At 38.2% G+C, this 13,948-nt stretch overlaps 1 protein-coding gene across 1 annotated transcript in view; it reads right to left on the bottom strand.

Moving 5' to 3' along the window:
* Positions 1-13,431, bottom strand: part of plin1 (perilipin 1) — a 30,667-nt gene extending 17,236 nt beyond the window's left edge. Inside the window, exons 1-7 of the mRNA XM_031898216.1 lie at positions 13,423-13,431; positions 12,537-12,582; positions 11,621-11,685; positions 11,118-11,316; positions 9,553-9,635; positions 5,076-5,328; positions 2,716-2,906 (exon numbers count right to left, since the gene is read on the bottom strand). Coding sequence (XP_031754076.1) covers positions 2,716-2,906; positions 5,076-5,328; positions 9,553-9,635; positions 11,118-11,316; positions 11,621-11,685; positions 12,537-12,582; positions 13,423-13,431 — 846 coding nt within the window. The remainder of the gene's footprint in view (positions 1-2,715; positions 2,907-5,075; positions 5,329-9,552; positions 9,636-11,117; positions 11,317-11,620; positions 11,686-12,536; positions 12,583-13,422) is intronic.
* Positions 13,432-13,948: the final 517 nt, after the last annotated feature.

The raw sequence follows: 13,948 nt of genomic DNA, 5'->3' as shown, positions 1-13,948 counted from the left end.
TAGCTGGACAAGTATTGTTCTTTTATAATATGATACAAAAGCAATTTATTTCAGGCAAGATTCGCCAGGAATTCACAATGCCATTGTGTGCAAGGCTTTCAGCTCATAATCTTTTCTAAGCAACATCAGCTAAACAGGCTTCAAAGAGGATCATTAGCAGATCTCTAACACACCAGAAAAAACGTCCTGTAAACATAGCAACATCACAAATCTTCAGCATTCTCAGGCTTCATTTAATAAGTTGCTGATCTCCTAGGCAAAACATTTCACTGTAATTTCATCTGTATGATTTATAGTGTACAACATGTTACGGCAAAAGAACACCAAGGCATCTAACTTGTACCATAACTGTTAGTGGGAACTATCTGATATTTTCATCAAAGAACATTATATTCGATATTGTAAGCTGATGGTTGTGGAAGCTGTGACATTATCCAGAAAAGTATAGGTTGCAAGTCCTGCACCAACTAGGACATTCACCGAATCCACTAAGTTATGCACCGAATCCACTATCTTTGGGTTCGGCCAAACCCTGAATACTTTATAAAAATTTAATATTTACTTAATATAATATAATAATAATATAATATAATACTTTAATATTTTTTTATTTCCGTGTTCATGTGACCAAAAGTCACATGATTTTAAGGATTCTAATTCAGTTCAGCCAGGCTCTTGGTTTGGCTGAATCCTGCCAAAAAAGGCAGAGCCTTGGCCGAAGCCTGAACCGAATCCTAAGATAAAGTAACTGTTCCTGCACTCTTACTTACAGAAAATTAATTAATTAATTAACTAAATAATTAAGAAAATACTTGTCTAGCGCCCATTTTAATTGTTTCAAAATGGTTTCCTGTGGTTGGGGCTCCCTGCTCTATAAGATTTAGCTGTTGAGCCAGTAGATACTTGCTATGCAACTGGTGTATAAGATGCACAGGACCAAAATACTGGGTTCTGGCATGATGAAACAGGATCAGGAGACACCTGGGCATGAAACAACATGGCAAATGGGTTAGGAGTGATAGAGAAAAAATAACAAGGGGATTATAGAAATATACAGGAGATCATGGCCACAAACAGGAAACAATGGCATAACTCAAAGACTGAGCGCCCCACAGCAAAATATTTCCCTGGCCTGCCCACCAATGGACCAAATAAATTGTTTTACACATAAATATTAAAATGGTCTACCCCTTCTCTAGCAGTTGTCTGCTGTCTGCAATGTTATACCCCTCAACTTTATGCTCCTGCTTTATATGCCTTTTAGGCTATAATCTTATTAGTTCATCTGTAATAATTATGTACTTTCTACTGTTTCCAAAAATAAGATAATAATAATAATGCATCCACATGACCATTAATCAATTTGCAAAAATAGCATATTGGAAACAAGATGTTCTGTTCTATTTAGCTGCTTCCTCTGTGTATTTTTCCTTCTGATCTTTGCACTTTAAATATAAGAGCCTTCCGCACAAATGTAGTTTTCCTTTCATCTCTGATATTCATCATTTTAAATTTAGATTAAGATAAAACTGAAATGGTTTCTCAGAACAATCTATTTTTTGTTGCTGCTTTTGGTTCTTGCTTCGGTTTGCCAGTTAATTTGTTTTTGGCCTGAAGAGGGCACAGTAACAAACATTAGTACCGTGTAACTCCAGGTCAGCACTATTATAATAATGCAGCTGTTTATTCCTGTGTGACTTTCTAATGGTAAAGATAATAATGATAGGGAGAAATAAGCCTGCGGAAGTTATTCATGCAGCAAGAATTAATTAACCAGTTCTCCTCAAGCTACGACCTTTGGATTGTGCCTGGGTACAAAAACAGAGCTGGGAAACTGAAGATTAAATATGGATGTAACATGGTATACTGTATGTATCAGGATTGGATTAGAGGGTTCTGTAACAATAGTAATGCCCACTGAATGAATGGGCATTACATATTAAAATTAAAGGCTTTAGGTCTTACAGATAAGGAAACCTGTCTAAATTACAATTAAAAACCAGTATTTTCCTGCAAATACATACCTACATCAAACACATACATACATATACGGTGGACTTAAGTGGAAACCTGTGTGATATTCCCCAGATCAACACAGAAGTCTTCATTAAATACATTTATAGATAAGATAACTGCTACACAATGTGATTAAAGGACCAAAAACAATTACAGTGTGTATTATGGCACAATTTAAAAGCCACCAAACAAACATGGCAGTAGTACAGACCCTTACATTATATTATATTGTATGAATCCATGGGGTGAAGCTCATGTGGGACACTGGGGGGGGGGTTCAGTTATTAAGGCCAACAATGCAGTTATATACTTTTTTCAGTTATAAGGGGTGGCACTGTAGTTGACTAGATATGAACAATAAAACAACTTTGCCAGCCCTGGTTCTTAGGAACCTATAAGGAGAGGCTTAACTCTAAATTCTTGTGTTGTTCTAGCCTAGTGTTGCAGGAGGGACACTGGTGCAGACTTCCTGGGCTTGTGATCATGCTAGTTATGTTACTACTTGTAGCTATCGCACTCACTGTTCAGTCACTGGCATTCCAGTGAAATGTTAAGCTGATTTCAGTGTGCCCGCCACAAGACCTTGCAATCTAATCACATTTTGTGCTTCTTATGCTCTTGTGGCATCACTGTCAACTTTCAACTAGAATTCTTGCTGGGAAATGAGTTCAAGGATAATATCGAAATATAGACACTCACCAAAGCCACGCTACCAGGCAGCCAGTTTTGTCCTTTGTTTCTGGCATCTTCAATGGTCTTATAAGTCCACTGAGTGGTGTGCTGAAATACTCTGCTTGCCAGTGCTCCAATCCTAGGTAACAAACCACTCGGAGGCAGGGACAGTGATTCGTAAGACTGGACAGTCATACCGTCAGGTTTCTCACATTCCTCTTCAAAATAAGGAAACATATTAAATTTCATAACGGCAATTAAGCACTACTTCAAACCATTCTTGTGAATGCTACATAAATAGTATGTGTAGGTGTGTGCTTAAAGGGTTTCTGTCATGATTTTTATGGAGTACTTTTTATTTCTAAATTACACTGTTTACATAGCAAATAATTCACTCTACCATTTAAAATGTTATTCTTGAACTAACAAATGTATTTTTTTAGTTGTAATTAGTGATGGGCGAAATGTTTCGCCAGGCATGTATTCGCAGCGAATTTCCGCGTTTCGCCATTGGCGGATTGCTTCGCGAAACGGATGAAAAATTTAGCCGTGGAAAAATTCGCCGCACGTCCAAAAATTGTCGCCGGCGTCAATAAAGAATAGTCGCGGGCGTCAAAAGAATAGCCATGCGACTAAATAATAGCCGCGGGCAGCTAAATAATAGCCGTGTGACAAAATAATAGCCACGCGACAAAATAATAGCCGCGGGTGATGAAACAATAGCCGCGCAACAAAACAATAGCCACGGGCAACGGAACAATAGCCGCGCGACAAAATAATAGCCGCAGGGCGACGAAATAATAGCCGCGCGACAAAATAATAGCCGTGGCCGACAATTTTTTTTGCCGCGTTTCGGGAATTTTTCGCCGTTTCGCGGATCTTTTGAAAGATTCACAAATTTTTCGGCGAAGCGAAACGGAACAGATTCGCTCATCACTAGTTGTAATGCTTATGTATAGGCAGTCATCTCAGTGCATTGTGCTTGAGTCTGAGCTTTCAGAAGGAGCCAGCACTACACATTAGAACAGCTTTTAGATAACCTATTGTTTCTCCTACTCCCATGTAACTGGAGGAGTCCCAAGCCAGACTTGGATTTCTTACTATTGAGTGCTATTCTGATATCTACTGGGAGCTGCTATCTTGCTCCCTTCCCATTGTTCTGCTGACTGACTGCTGGGAGGGGGTTAATATCACTCCAACTTGCAGCTCAGGAGCTGGCTGTGTTAAGGCTGTCCTACATGGGCCGATTCTAGCTACCGATATCGCTCCCTTAGACCAATTCGAAAGCTTATCAGCCCATGTATGGGCACAAATCGGCCAGATATTGATCGGGCAGGTTTAAAAATCAGTTGGATCGGGGACCGCATTGGTTCGTTGAAGCAGTCCCCGAACTGACGGACACCTATACCCCTTGCTCTCAGGGTCAAACGACCAAATTAGCCAGATATCGTCCACCCGTAGGTGGGGATATTGGGAGAAGATCCGCTTGCTTGGCGACCTTGCCAAGCAAGCAGATCTTTGCATGTATGGCCACCTTTACCCTGGGAAATGAAGAATATGGCTAGCTCCATGTGAAATTTCAAAATTGAATATAAAAAACTCTGTGCTTTTGAGGAATGGATTTCAATGCAGGATTCTGCTGGAGAAACTCTATTAACTGATGCCTCTTGGAAAAAACATGTTTTCCCTTGACAGTATTTCTTTAACATTAATGAGATATTTTTTATCTATATTTCTTTAAATTCACACTTAGAGGGGAATGTAATAAAAGTCTATAATGGAATAAATATTCCCAATGTGAAAATGTATGCCTCTGTGCGAACATATTTCCCTTTACGTGAACCACTTCCGACAGAAGAAGAAAGTGATCATTTACCACCTCCAAGGCAGTGCGCAAAGAAGAGGCACAAATTGGCAACTTGGGAACTGACATGCAAATTTGTACCCTGCAGGGTCAATAGACTAGGGAGCTAATTGAAAGACATGTTCTGGCTAATTATTTTGTTTTTTTGGAAAAAGTAATTGTTCAAGAAAGTATAAGGTATTTAAATTTACTTAGATGCACAATGACCTCTGGTGGAACAATATACTATAATATCTGGAATGTCGCCATGAAAATTTGGCATGCCACTTTAAGAGTGAACATATCACACATTGGGTTCCCTTTCAAATCTAGCCTGGCTCAATGGCTCAGCAGCAAAATGTCCCAAGAGACACTTTGCAAATGTTGACAACTATTATATACTTTAACATAAGGCCAAATATTATGCCCAGTAACCTTTTGTGTTCAATAATGCAGCATCAGTTTCATTTCTGCTAAAGCTATAATGGCATGGCACAGTAACACCTCATCCCCCCACCCCTAAAGTTACCACACTCTGACTTACCTTGCTGGGGCAACATATAATCAACAATCTTTTCCATATTATATAGTACCACATATACTGTGTCTGTTGCCATTTGACTGAGTCTTTTGCTAAACGCATAATCTTTGGCGCCATTCATTGCATTCACAGTGATGCCAAAGCCAGCTGACGCCACGCCAAGGACTTTGTCTGAAGTGTTTGTGATAGGGCTGCCAAAGCCACTTCTGGCATGTTGGATTGTTGCAGAGATAGATTCTTTCAATTCAAAAGCAATCTGGAAAAAAATGACCATGCATCCCATCATGTTAAAGGGCCAAAGGCAAAATATATAAACTATATATTTATTTGTATTGCCATATTAATTTTAATTGCAGGGGTATTTGCTCTTTTGTTTGCTCTCTTATTGAAGTTGTGGGGTTGACATTTGGATCTATTTTTTGGATTCTTTTTGAACTACATCTAGAAACTACATAATCATATCAAAGGTGCCATTTAATTTCTTCTTATGATATCAGTCAAAACCTTGATACTGGTGATATCATTAGCCTTAGGGTAATGTCATGAATATTTACCATTCCTAGTTATCCATCAAAATGTTATATTTGCTTTTAAATACTAGCAAATACTTCCTTCTTATTGGTTGACATGGGCTACTACACCTGTAGCAAACATTGTACATATTGTTATTTTACTATAAATTGGTGTTTCTGGATACATTACCAGGTATTACTCTTCTGAAAAAGGGCTGTCTCTCACAGTGAGCTAAGCCAGTCATATGGCTCACTGCTTATTTTGTTTGATTCCAATTTCAAATTACTTGGATCCAATTTGAATGTCATTTCTTTTTTATTGTTTGTTGGAAGCATCTTTGATCTGTTATATTCACAAACTCCACCCATAGTGTAAGATTATCAAAATGAAGCAGTAATTGGTGAACAGAAAAAAGGTATTATTGGGATGGATCAGGTGCTTAAGTGTGGGTGGCAGGGGCTTAATTGTAGGGGGCAATGTAATAAAATTCAGTTTGCCCAGGTGCAGTAACCCATAGCAACCAGTAGCATTTATTGGCCACTATTTATTGGCAAATATCTTATTGGTTGCTATAGGTTGCTGATCCCGGGCAAGCTTAGTGTGTTTTATTACATGTGGGGTAAGGGGATACTTTGTTTATACTTTTGTATAATATTTGTATACTATTTAATATACAAATTTATCCACAAAGTAATTGTACTTTGTGGATACATTTGTAATACCCCAGCCAGGAGTCTGCACTTTGTTACAGAGTAAGCTTTATCAGAAAGGTAAATACAGCCATAAGCACTGTCTATCCTCTATCAAAAGACAAACCTTTTTTGTATACATGTTCTTAGGATATCTGACTTCCTCTCTCAGAAAGATCCTTCATTCCCAGTGCCAGAGTCTGCTCAGTTCTTTCCTCTCTCCCCCCTCCTGCTCCCTCCTTCAATAAGTTCATAAAACTCTCTCCCCCCACCCTTAGGAATGTGTAATCTGAGCTATAAGGCTAGAGCTGCAAACAGGAAGCTATGAAGACCAAGCTAAAATGGCAGCTGCAATCTTAAACTAACAGAGAAAGCTTCTAGGGCTCTTTACTCAGGTATAATAAAGCTTTCTGCAGAATAAATATAGTGTTCTAGGTGGCACTAATCTATTCTAATCTATTGGCAGTAAAATGCCATAATGACTTTTAAAGGACATGCGAACCCTAAAGATTTTATTCCCTAATAAAAGAAAACGTGACTTTAAGCAACTTTGCAATAAACATTCATTATAAATTTGTAATAGTTTCAACATTATTTGTATATATTATTGGTAAAAAGCAATTCTTAAAAGCAATATGTGTCTGTTCTTTCCTAGTCTCTGCCCTGGTGGCTCTGACTGTTGAAACAATGTAACACAAGGCGGCAGGCTGACAGACCTGACTTGGTGGAGGAGACTGACCTTTGCAACACTGTTTAAAAAGTAACAACCAGGAGTTTAGCAAATGCTGCTTTCTGTAGCAATTACATTTACAAATAACTTTTAAAGCACTACAAATTTGTATTTGGAATTGGAATCAAAATTATGTTTTCATTTTTTAGGCAAAAACTTATTTTTTGGGGTTGACATGTCCTTTAAACTTGTGCTTCTAGGCCAAGAAGATTGCCTTGGAGACATTTTTACAATTGAGAGATGTTTAACAATGGTTTACACATATAAGGACATATACAGATACATAAACCTGTGTATTTTTATCATCTTCCTCCCCTATTCCTTTAGTTAGCATTAGTTTGAGGATATTTCCTTCAAATGATTGCCTCTTTACCTGACCCTGCTTGGCCAAGAAAAATACCTTGGAGATATTTTTGAAACTATGATGGTTTACATTCTATGGTTTTGGGGTACTTATTGGACTATTGGGCATAGGACTTATTGGACTAATGGTTCTGTAAATTGTACTTGAGGTACTTACTATAAAAATGACAGTGATTTTAGTACTAACAAAATATATGTTGACTGCTTTTGCACACAGAACTACATTAGACAATAAGGATTCCTTTGGACATCATCTACATGTTAAAGCACAAATATGGAGATCCTTAGGTTTTTGGGTATAACATTTTAGAAATGTATTCTTACTCTTACACTATGGGGCACATTTACTAATCCACGAATGTCCGAAAAGCGCCCGAATGCGTTTTTTTTCGTAATGATCGATATTTTGCGACTTTCTCGCGAATTGTCGCAAATTTTTCGAGCGCTCAATATGAAAAAGTCGCGACAATTCGCGAAAGTCGTAATAGTTACGAAAAAGTCGCGACAATTTACGAAAAAGTCATAACGGCGACGAAAAAAACGCAAAAAATGCGAAAAAGTCGCAAAATGTTCGTTTTCCAATCCGAATTTTTCTCATTCGGATTCGTGGATTAGTAAATCAGCCCCTATAGGTATTTCATTGGTAAATTTATCATTTATTGTTAATTTAAATAATTATATGACCACCTTTCGTGATCTTAAGCTGGCCATACACACACCAATATTATTGCATGAAACCTCGTTTCATATCACAAAGGCTGCGGATATCGGTGGCTTTGTTGATTGGGTGGGTTAAAAGATTTTGATGGGGAGCCCTTGAAGGCGCCTGAGCAAAATCTATGTTCAGGGCTGAATCACCAGGTGGAGGTTGAATCCCTATTGTTTCTACTTCCATATCTGACGATTCAGCCCTGAACGTCAAAGGGGAAAACCAATGGTTGCAGGAAAGATAGTGTATGGCCACTTTATACTACAAGGAGTGGTGAAACTACATGTAGTAAAAGACCCCTTTGGGGTGGAATGCCTTGCACATGTGTAAAACATATCATGTGGCCCTTGGAATTTGAAATGATAAGCACAGTGTATTTGTCACGTGGCATTTTGTTGAGTTTATCTCAGTGCCATAGATTCTGGTTGATTTATCAGTTTTCCTGGACAGCTACTGACTTACATATACAAGCTTCTTCCAGACAGCTGTTGATGAGTATTATTTGTATTGACATCAATCTTATTCTATCCTATGTCTCTCCACCTTACATCATACTGTATACTTTAGAACAGAAATGTTATGCTATTATATGTTTTTAGTTACTGAGGTAATTCACTTGCTCATCATTGTAATGTACATGCCTTGTAAATATTAATAATGTTTTCTATTCTTTACTGTGCTGTCAAGAAAGTTATTCAAATATACTTTCAATAGCATATTCCTTTTGTAAACATCTGACTTTATCTCTAAAATCGTCAAAATGGGATTTTTTTCTATTTGGAAATTTTTTGACTGCTTTTCTGGAAGTTGAAATGGCCTGTTTATAAAGTTGCAAACAATTTCCGTTGAAAATTGGAGGCAAAATGAAAGTGCTGGTATTAAAATGTAATGCAAGTAGTAATATGGTACTGAAATTCGATTACTTTAATAGCATTTCATTGACTTTAATAAAGTTATTGATGGGTAGGAAAATGGCAAAAAAAGGTTTCCTGTCTCATTTTGCCAAAAATAAATTCTTCTTCTTCCCACAGGAAATGAAAAGACTTTGGCAGATCTGTGCTTAAGTACAATTTCATTCATATATTCATCACAAAGATGGTCAGCGTTGTTAATAAGCAGGGAGAAATTAGAAAAATGGTCAAAGACCATTTCCGTTAAAAGGGAAGTGTTATAAATTGGACTTTTTTATATATTTTAAAAAGGACCCTGCACTGTTTATTCTATTCATACTTACCATTATAAACTTGCTCTCTGGCACCTTGGTTTTTGCAGATTCCCATTCAAATGTGCCCTATCCTCTTCCACTACACTTTTTGGATTTTAACCATGAGAATTTTGGTACTGGTTCTTTTCGTGTACCTTTTTTTTTTTTTGCTACTATCGCAAGCATGTTATTCAGTGTTAATTTATCAATGTATGTGCAAATTCAGACCTAGCAACAGGCACCATTGCATTATGATAATCATGCTACATTACCTTGTCTGGAGGGAAGTGCAGTGCAGGAACCTTGCTCTCCAGGTGATCCATGCCCTTACAGGCAATTTCATTAGCAGCACTGACTGGCACATAAAAACACAATGCCATGACAATCATATCTCTGGAACATTTTTGTTGGCTCTGTTGCACCCTAGTAGCATCACCATCACTTTTATTTTAAGGCACAACATTAGAATTATGGAAAGGAATAAAAACATTGCTCTTGCATGCATTAGACTTATAGGGCCTTTCTGTAACCGCCTGGATTTATCTACAGAACAATAAATCATGTAAATGTTTAACATTTCACAATTAGAGCGAGCAAGTCCCAAAGGCTTTATAATTCCTGGCTTGCTCCATATGGAAAAGGCATTTGATTTGATGAACATGTGCATATTAGTCAGCAGATCTTTTCTACCGTCTTCTTTGATCACAATCATGGGTTTTTAGCATGGAAAAAGAGCTACGTCTAACATGTTTCTGTAAGTACAGAAGTCTCCTCACTAAATCAGGACCATCTTTAATTTGTGACAGCAACTGGATAAGTTGCCTCTTGACTCTGGGGTCCCTAAACGTAGTGGTATTTCGATTGTTCCCACTGTGGGTTCCATAAGTAGGTGCAGCAGACTTGTGCCTAGTGATGCTGGGGAACCCTGAACATGGCAGTAATTCCAGGTTTTCCTATCAATAAGCAGGGCTGTATTTATATATAGGCACCCAAGGGCCAGTATCTAGGGCGGCAGCTTTTGGGGGAGGCCCTCGGATGTATATATTATATATTTTCTTTTTGTAAAAACAGAGAACGGGGGGGGTGGGCTGTGAGTTGGGGGCACATGATATCACTTCTGCGCGGCTGCCTTGGGTCTGCCTTGGGCCTTCTGTCTGGTGCCTTGGGTGGAAATGGACCTAAATACAGCACTGTCATTAGATAAAGCAGACTTGTGCCAAAAGGATCACACGCTATAGTTTTATTGGCAAGCACTGGAAGTGATTACAAACAAAACACTAATGCTGTGAGTCAGGCAGAAAATGCTGTAACACAAAAGAACATAAATTATGAAGTTAAAGGACTCAACTTAAAGAAAGAAAGTTACAATCAGTGGGGGTGCCAAATGTTATGTACCCCCCAGTGATTGTAATCACTTACCTGATACCCGAGGCCGGTGCTCCTGTTGGCAGAAAACTTCACCAACCTGGGGTTTGTGCAACCAAGTGATCCTATTCCTATACTTGTCTATCTTCAGTACCCAGGGGTCGGAGCATGCGCAGTCTAATGAAAATGCCGATTTTATTGTTAAGTTCGGATGTTCACTCTACTGGGCATGCGCAAGTGGCAAGAAGGCAGAAGAAGAAAGGGGATTGCTCTGTCACAGGTACCCTGTGCTGGTGTGATTTTCTGCTAACAGGAGCACCAGCCCAGGGTATCAGGTAAGTGATTACAATCACTGGGGGGTGCCTGACATTTTAGCACCCAGTAATTAGACATTTCCTTCTCCTTTAAGGGTGCTCATTATAATGTACTTTCCAGACAATGCCTTTTATCTGACATCCAATGTTTCACTCACTTTGGTGCTCAAACGTCTTCACCACTGGCTGAATGCTCCTTACTGCTAATGTTCCAGCAGTCTGGACTCCCTTTTCATAAAAGCCACAAACAGATCCCACCAGTGGGTGTGCCTGCTTCATATTCACATACTTATTCTGTAGGCTGTCAATTGTGCAGCTCACAACCCCCAGATGAAGGAAGCGCTCAATGACATTATCCTGTTTGATACAGAAAACCACAGAATTACATACAAATATATGCAGACACTGATATATCAGGTTTGTATGCACTTTGGGTATGCAACAAGTTTCAGTAGGTCCAGGGATGTCTGGGGACTGACAGGAAGATGGTGACTGCACTATCTGCAAAAAGTACTCCAGGCTAGAGCCTTTTTTAAAGAAATAGAGTGCAAGCCTGGGTTACAGATTTCCAGTTAGAGTCACTAGGGGATGCCTAGCAAATCTGCAACAACTGCCAGTTTAGTAAATGAATGAATAGACCCTACTATGTCCTTATACTGACCTTGCCACTTCCGTTTGGAGATTTAGGTGATGTTATGTCCATGATCATGCATACAATTCTACCACCTACAAATCATAATAAAATATAGGCAATATGTTTACATAGACATTCAGCCAAGCCAAACAAAAAAATAAAATCATTTTATATGTTGCATGTACAATGTCTTATGCAAAACATCTAAACTGATATTCCCCATTGATCCCCAGTACCATTTCTGCCATGAGACAAGGTGAAAACCTCAGATGGCACTTTACATTGGGTAGCAAAAAGCTGCCCCATGTAACATTATCTCTATTAGTGTAGAGAGTTCAGCTGCAAAACCAACCTTTTTGGGTGGCGATCCCCTTTAAAATGTTATATATGATCATGTTATGTTAGTTGGAATCAATCACATTAAATTAAGCTTGTTGGTTTAGCATTTCACTGTCCCATATTGGAGATTGATATCAATGCCATGCAGCAATCAGTAATCATCTAAAGTTAAAATGTCTTTAATAAGCTGTTTAATAAGCTTTGGAAATGAGTGATAGTTAGCTGTATCTGACACTCTGTTATAATAACAGCCCATTAGACAACCTCTCGTAAGAAAACATTGCTCTGTTCTGTGTAAAGATGATGATCCATCAATCTGTGTCTCATGCAAATAGTATTAACGCAGGCCATTATACTGTATGTTGTTACACATTCAAAATACAGTACTAATGTATTTAAGTAACCGTTATAAAAAAAAATAACATTATTTTTTAAGAAGAAAGCAAGGACATTCTATCAAACCTTCAAGCCAATACAGCTATGATATAATGGAGCGCTGCCTAAGTGCTATGCATGCTAAAGCTTTCAGGAAATTCTATCCAGGGAAATAATTGGAGCTGGTTAAGATGATATAAAGCTAAGCCATTACCTCTACCATACTTACGTAAAGTAAAAGTCTTGCTGAAGTGCTGCCTATCAGCTTTTATTAGCTTCTTTGACAATCAGAGTGATTTTAGGTTGGAAATACCCCTCCCTTAAGAAGGCAAGTCTTCTACCCACAGTATTTATGAGTGACACACACAATTGGCTGTGATTTCAGGGTTTTTTTTTGTAAATTATTCTTGTGCCCTTTGCATTGTTTTAATTTCAAGTAAAACAGAAAGAAGGATGCTTAAAGGGGAAATTCTGAATATCACTTAGAGCAATTTAACCTTAAAGGGGTAGTTCACCTTAAAACTAACTTATGATGTATGATGTAGACATTCATGTTCTAAGAATATTTTCAATTGGTTTATATTTTTTTTGTTTTTTGAATTATTCAGCTTTTGGTTCAGCAGCTTTCCAGTTTGGAATTTCAGCAGCTATTTGGTTGTTAGGGTCCAGTTTAGTTCTAGTAACTGGGCAGTAGGTTGAATAAGAGACTGGAGAGGAATAGGTCCAGTATAGTAAAAAAAAAAGTAATGAAAAGTAACTGTAACCATACAATTGTAGCCGCACAGAGCACTGCCGTGGGCAACTACTTTTCTGAAAATGTGTTTCCCATGGGAGATAAAGTAAATTGCCTCGCGAGAAAACGTAAGGCGGCTTTGGCAAAACGAAATGACTGGTTTTGTTTTCCCAGTGGTGATTTACATTATTTCTGTGAGAAAGCATTTTCCGGAGATTAGTCGCCCATGGTAGAGATGATGTATTGCAGGTGACTAATCTTCACCTTAAGAGTAAATCCACCACGACAGCTAAACATTGACTAACAATTTGGAATCCCCTGACTTAGCTGGCATACCATCAACCCAAGTATAGCCACAACAAGTATAGCCCAAAACACTCACCTTCTTCATAATTTGCCCTCAGCAACTCATATATCAGTCAATCTGACTGAGAAATCAGGGCAGCCAAGGGCCCTATCATGTTTTGTGCACAGACACCCTCTACTTAATCTTGTTAATGATTTAAGGGTCCAATGTTCAGATCTACTTGTAAGGTTTGGAAAACTGACAAAATTAGCTGAATCTCTCAGTGCATGCCCGGTTTAAGAATAGAAAGAGATTGTTCATTGATAAAATATCATCATCGCAGAAAATCACATAAACATTTCCAAACTGTGAAGGAAATGATGATGCATGCCAGCTTTTAACGTTTCTCCAGTGGGACAGAGAGAAGCCAGATAACATGCAATGCATTTTATCATAGAAGATCACAATCTGCTGTCCAGCAAAAGTTCAGTGCAATACAGAATGTAGTGAAAAATGACAAGACTATTTTTCTTATTCTTTAACACTGAATGTGATCTAGTTCAAACATCAGGGAAAAAAATGTAAATGTTGATAGAGATGATATTAATGTGGGAAAATATTA

This window comes from Xenopus tropicalis, chromosome 3 (assembly GCF_000004195.4).
Source record: "Xenopus tropicalis strain Nigerian chromosome 3, UCB_Xtro_10.0, whole genome shotgun sequence".
Classification (NCBI taxonomy): Eukaryota; Metazoa; Chordata; class Amphibia; order Anura; family Pipidae; genus Xenopus; species Xenopus tropicalis.
This window is presented reverse-complemented; position numbering and strand designations above follow the sequence as displayed.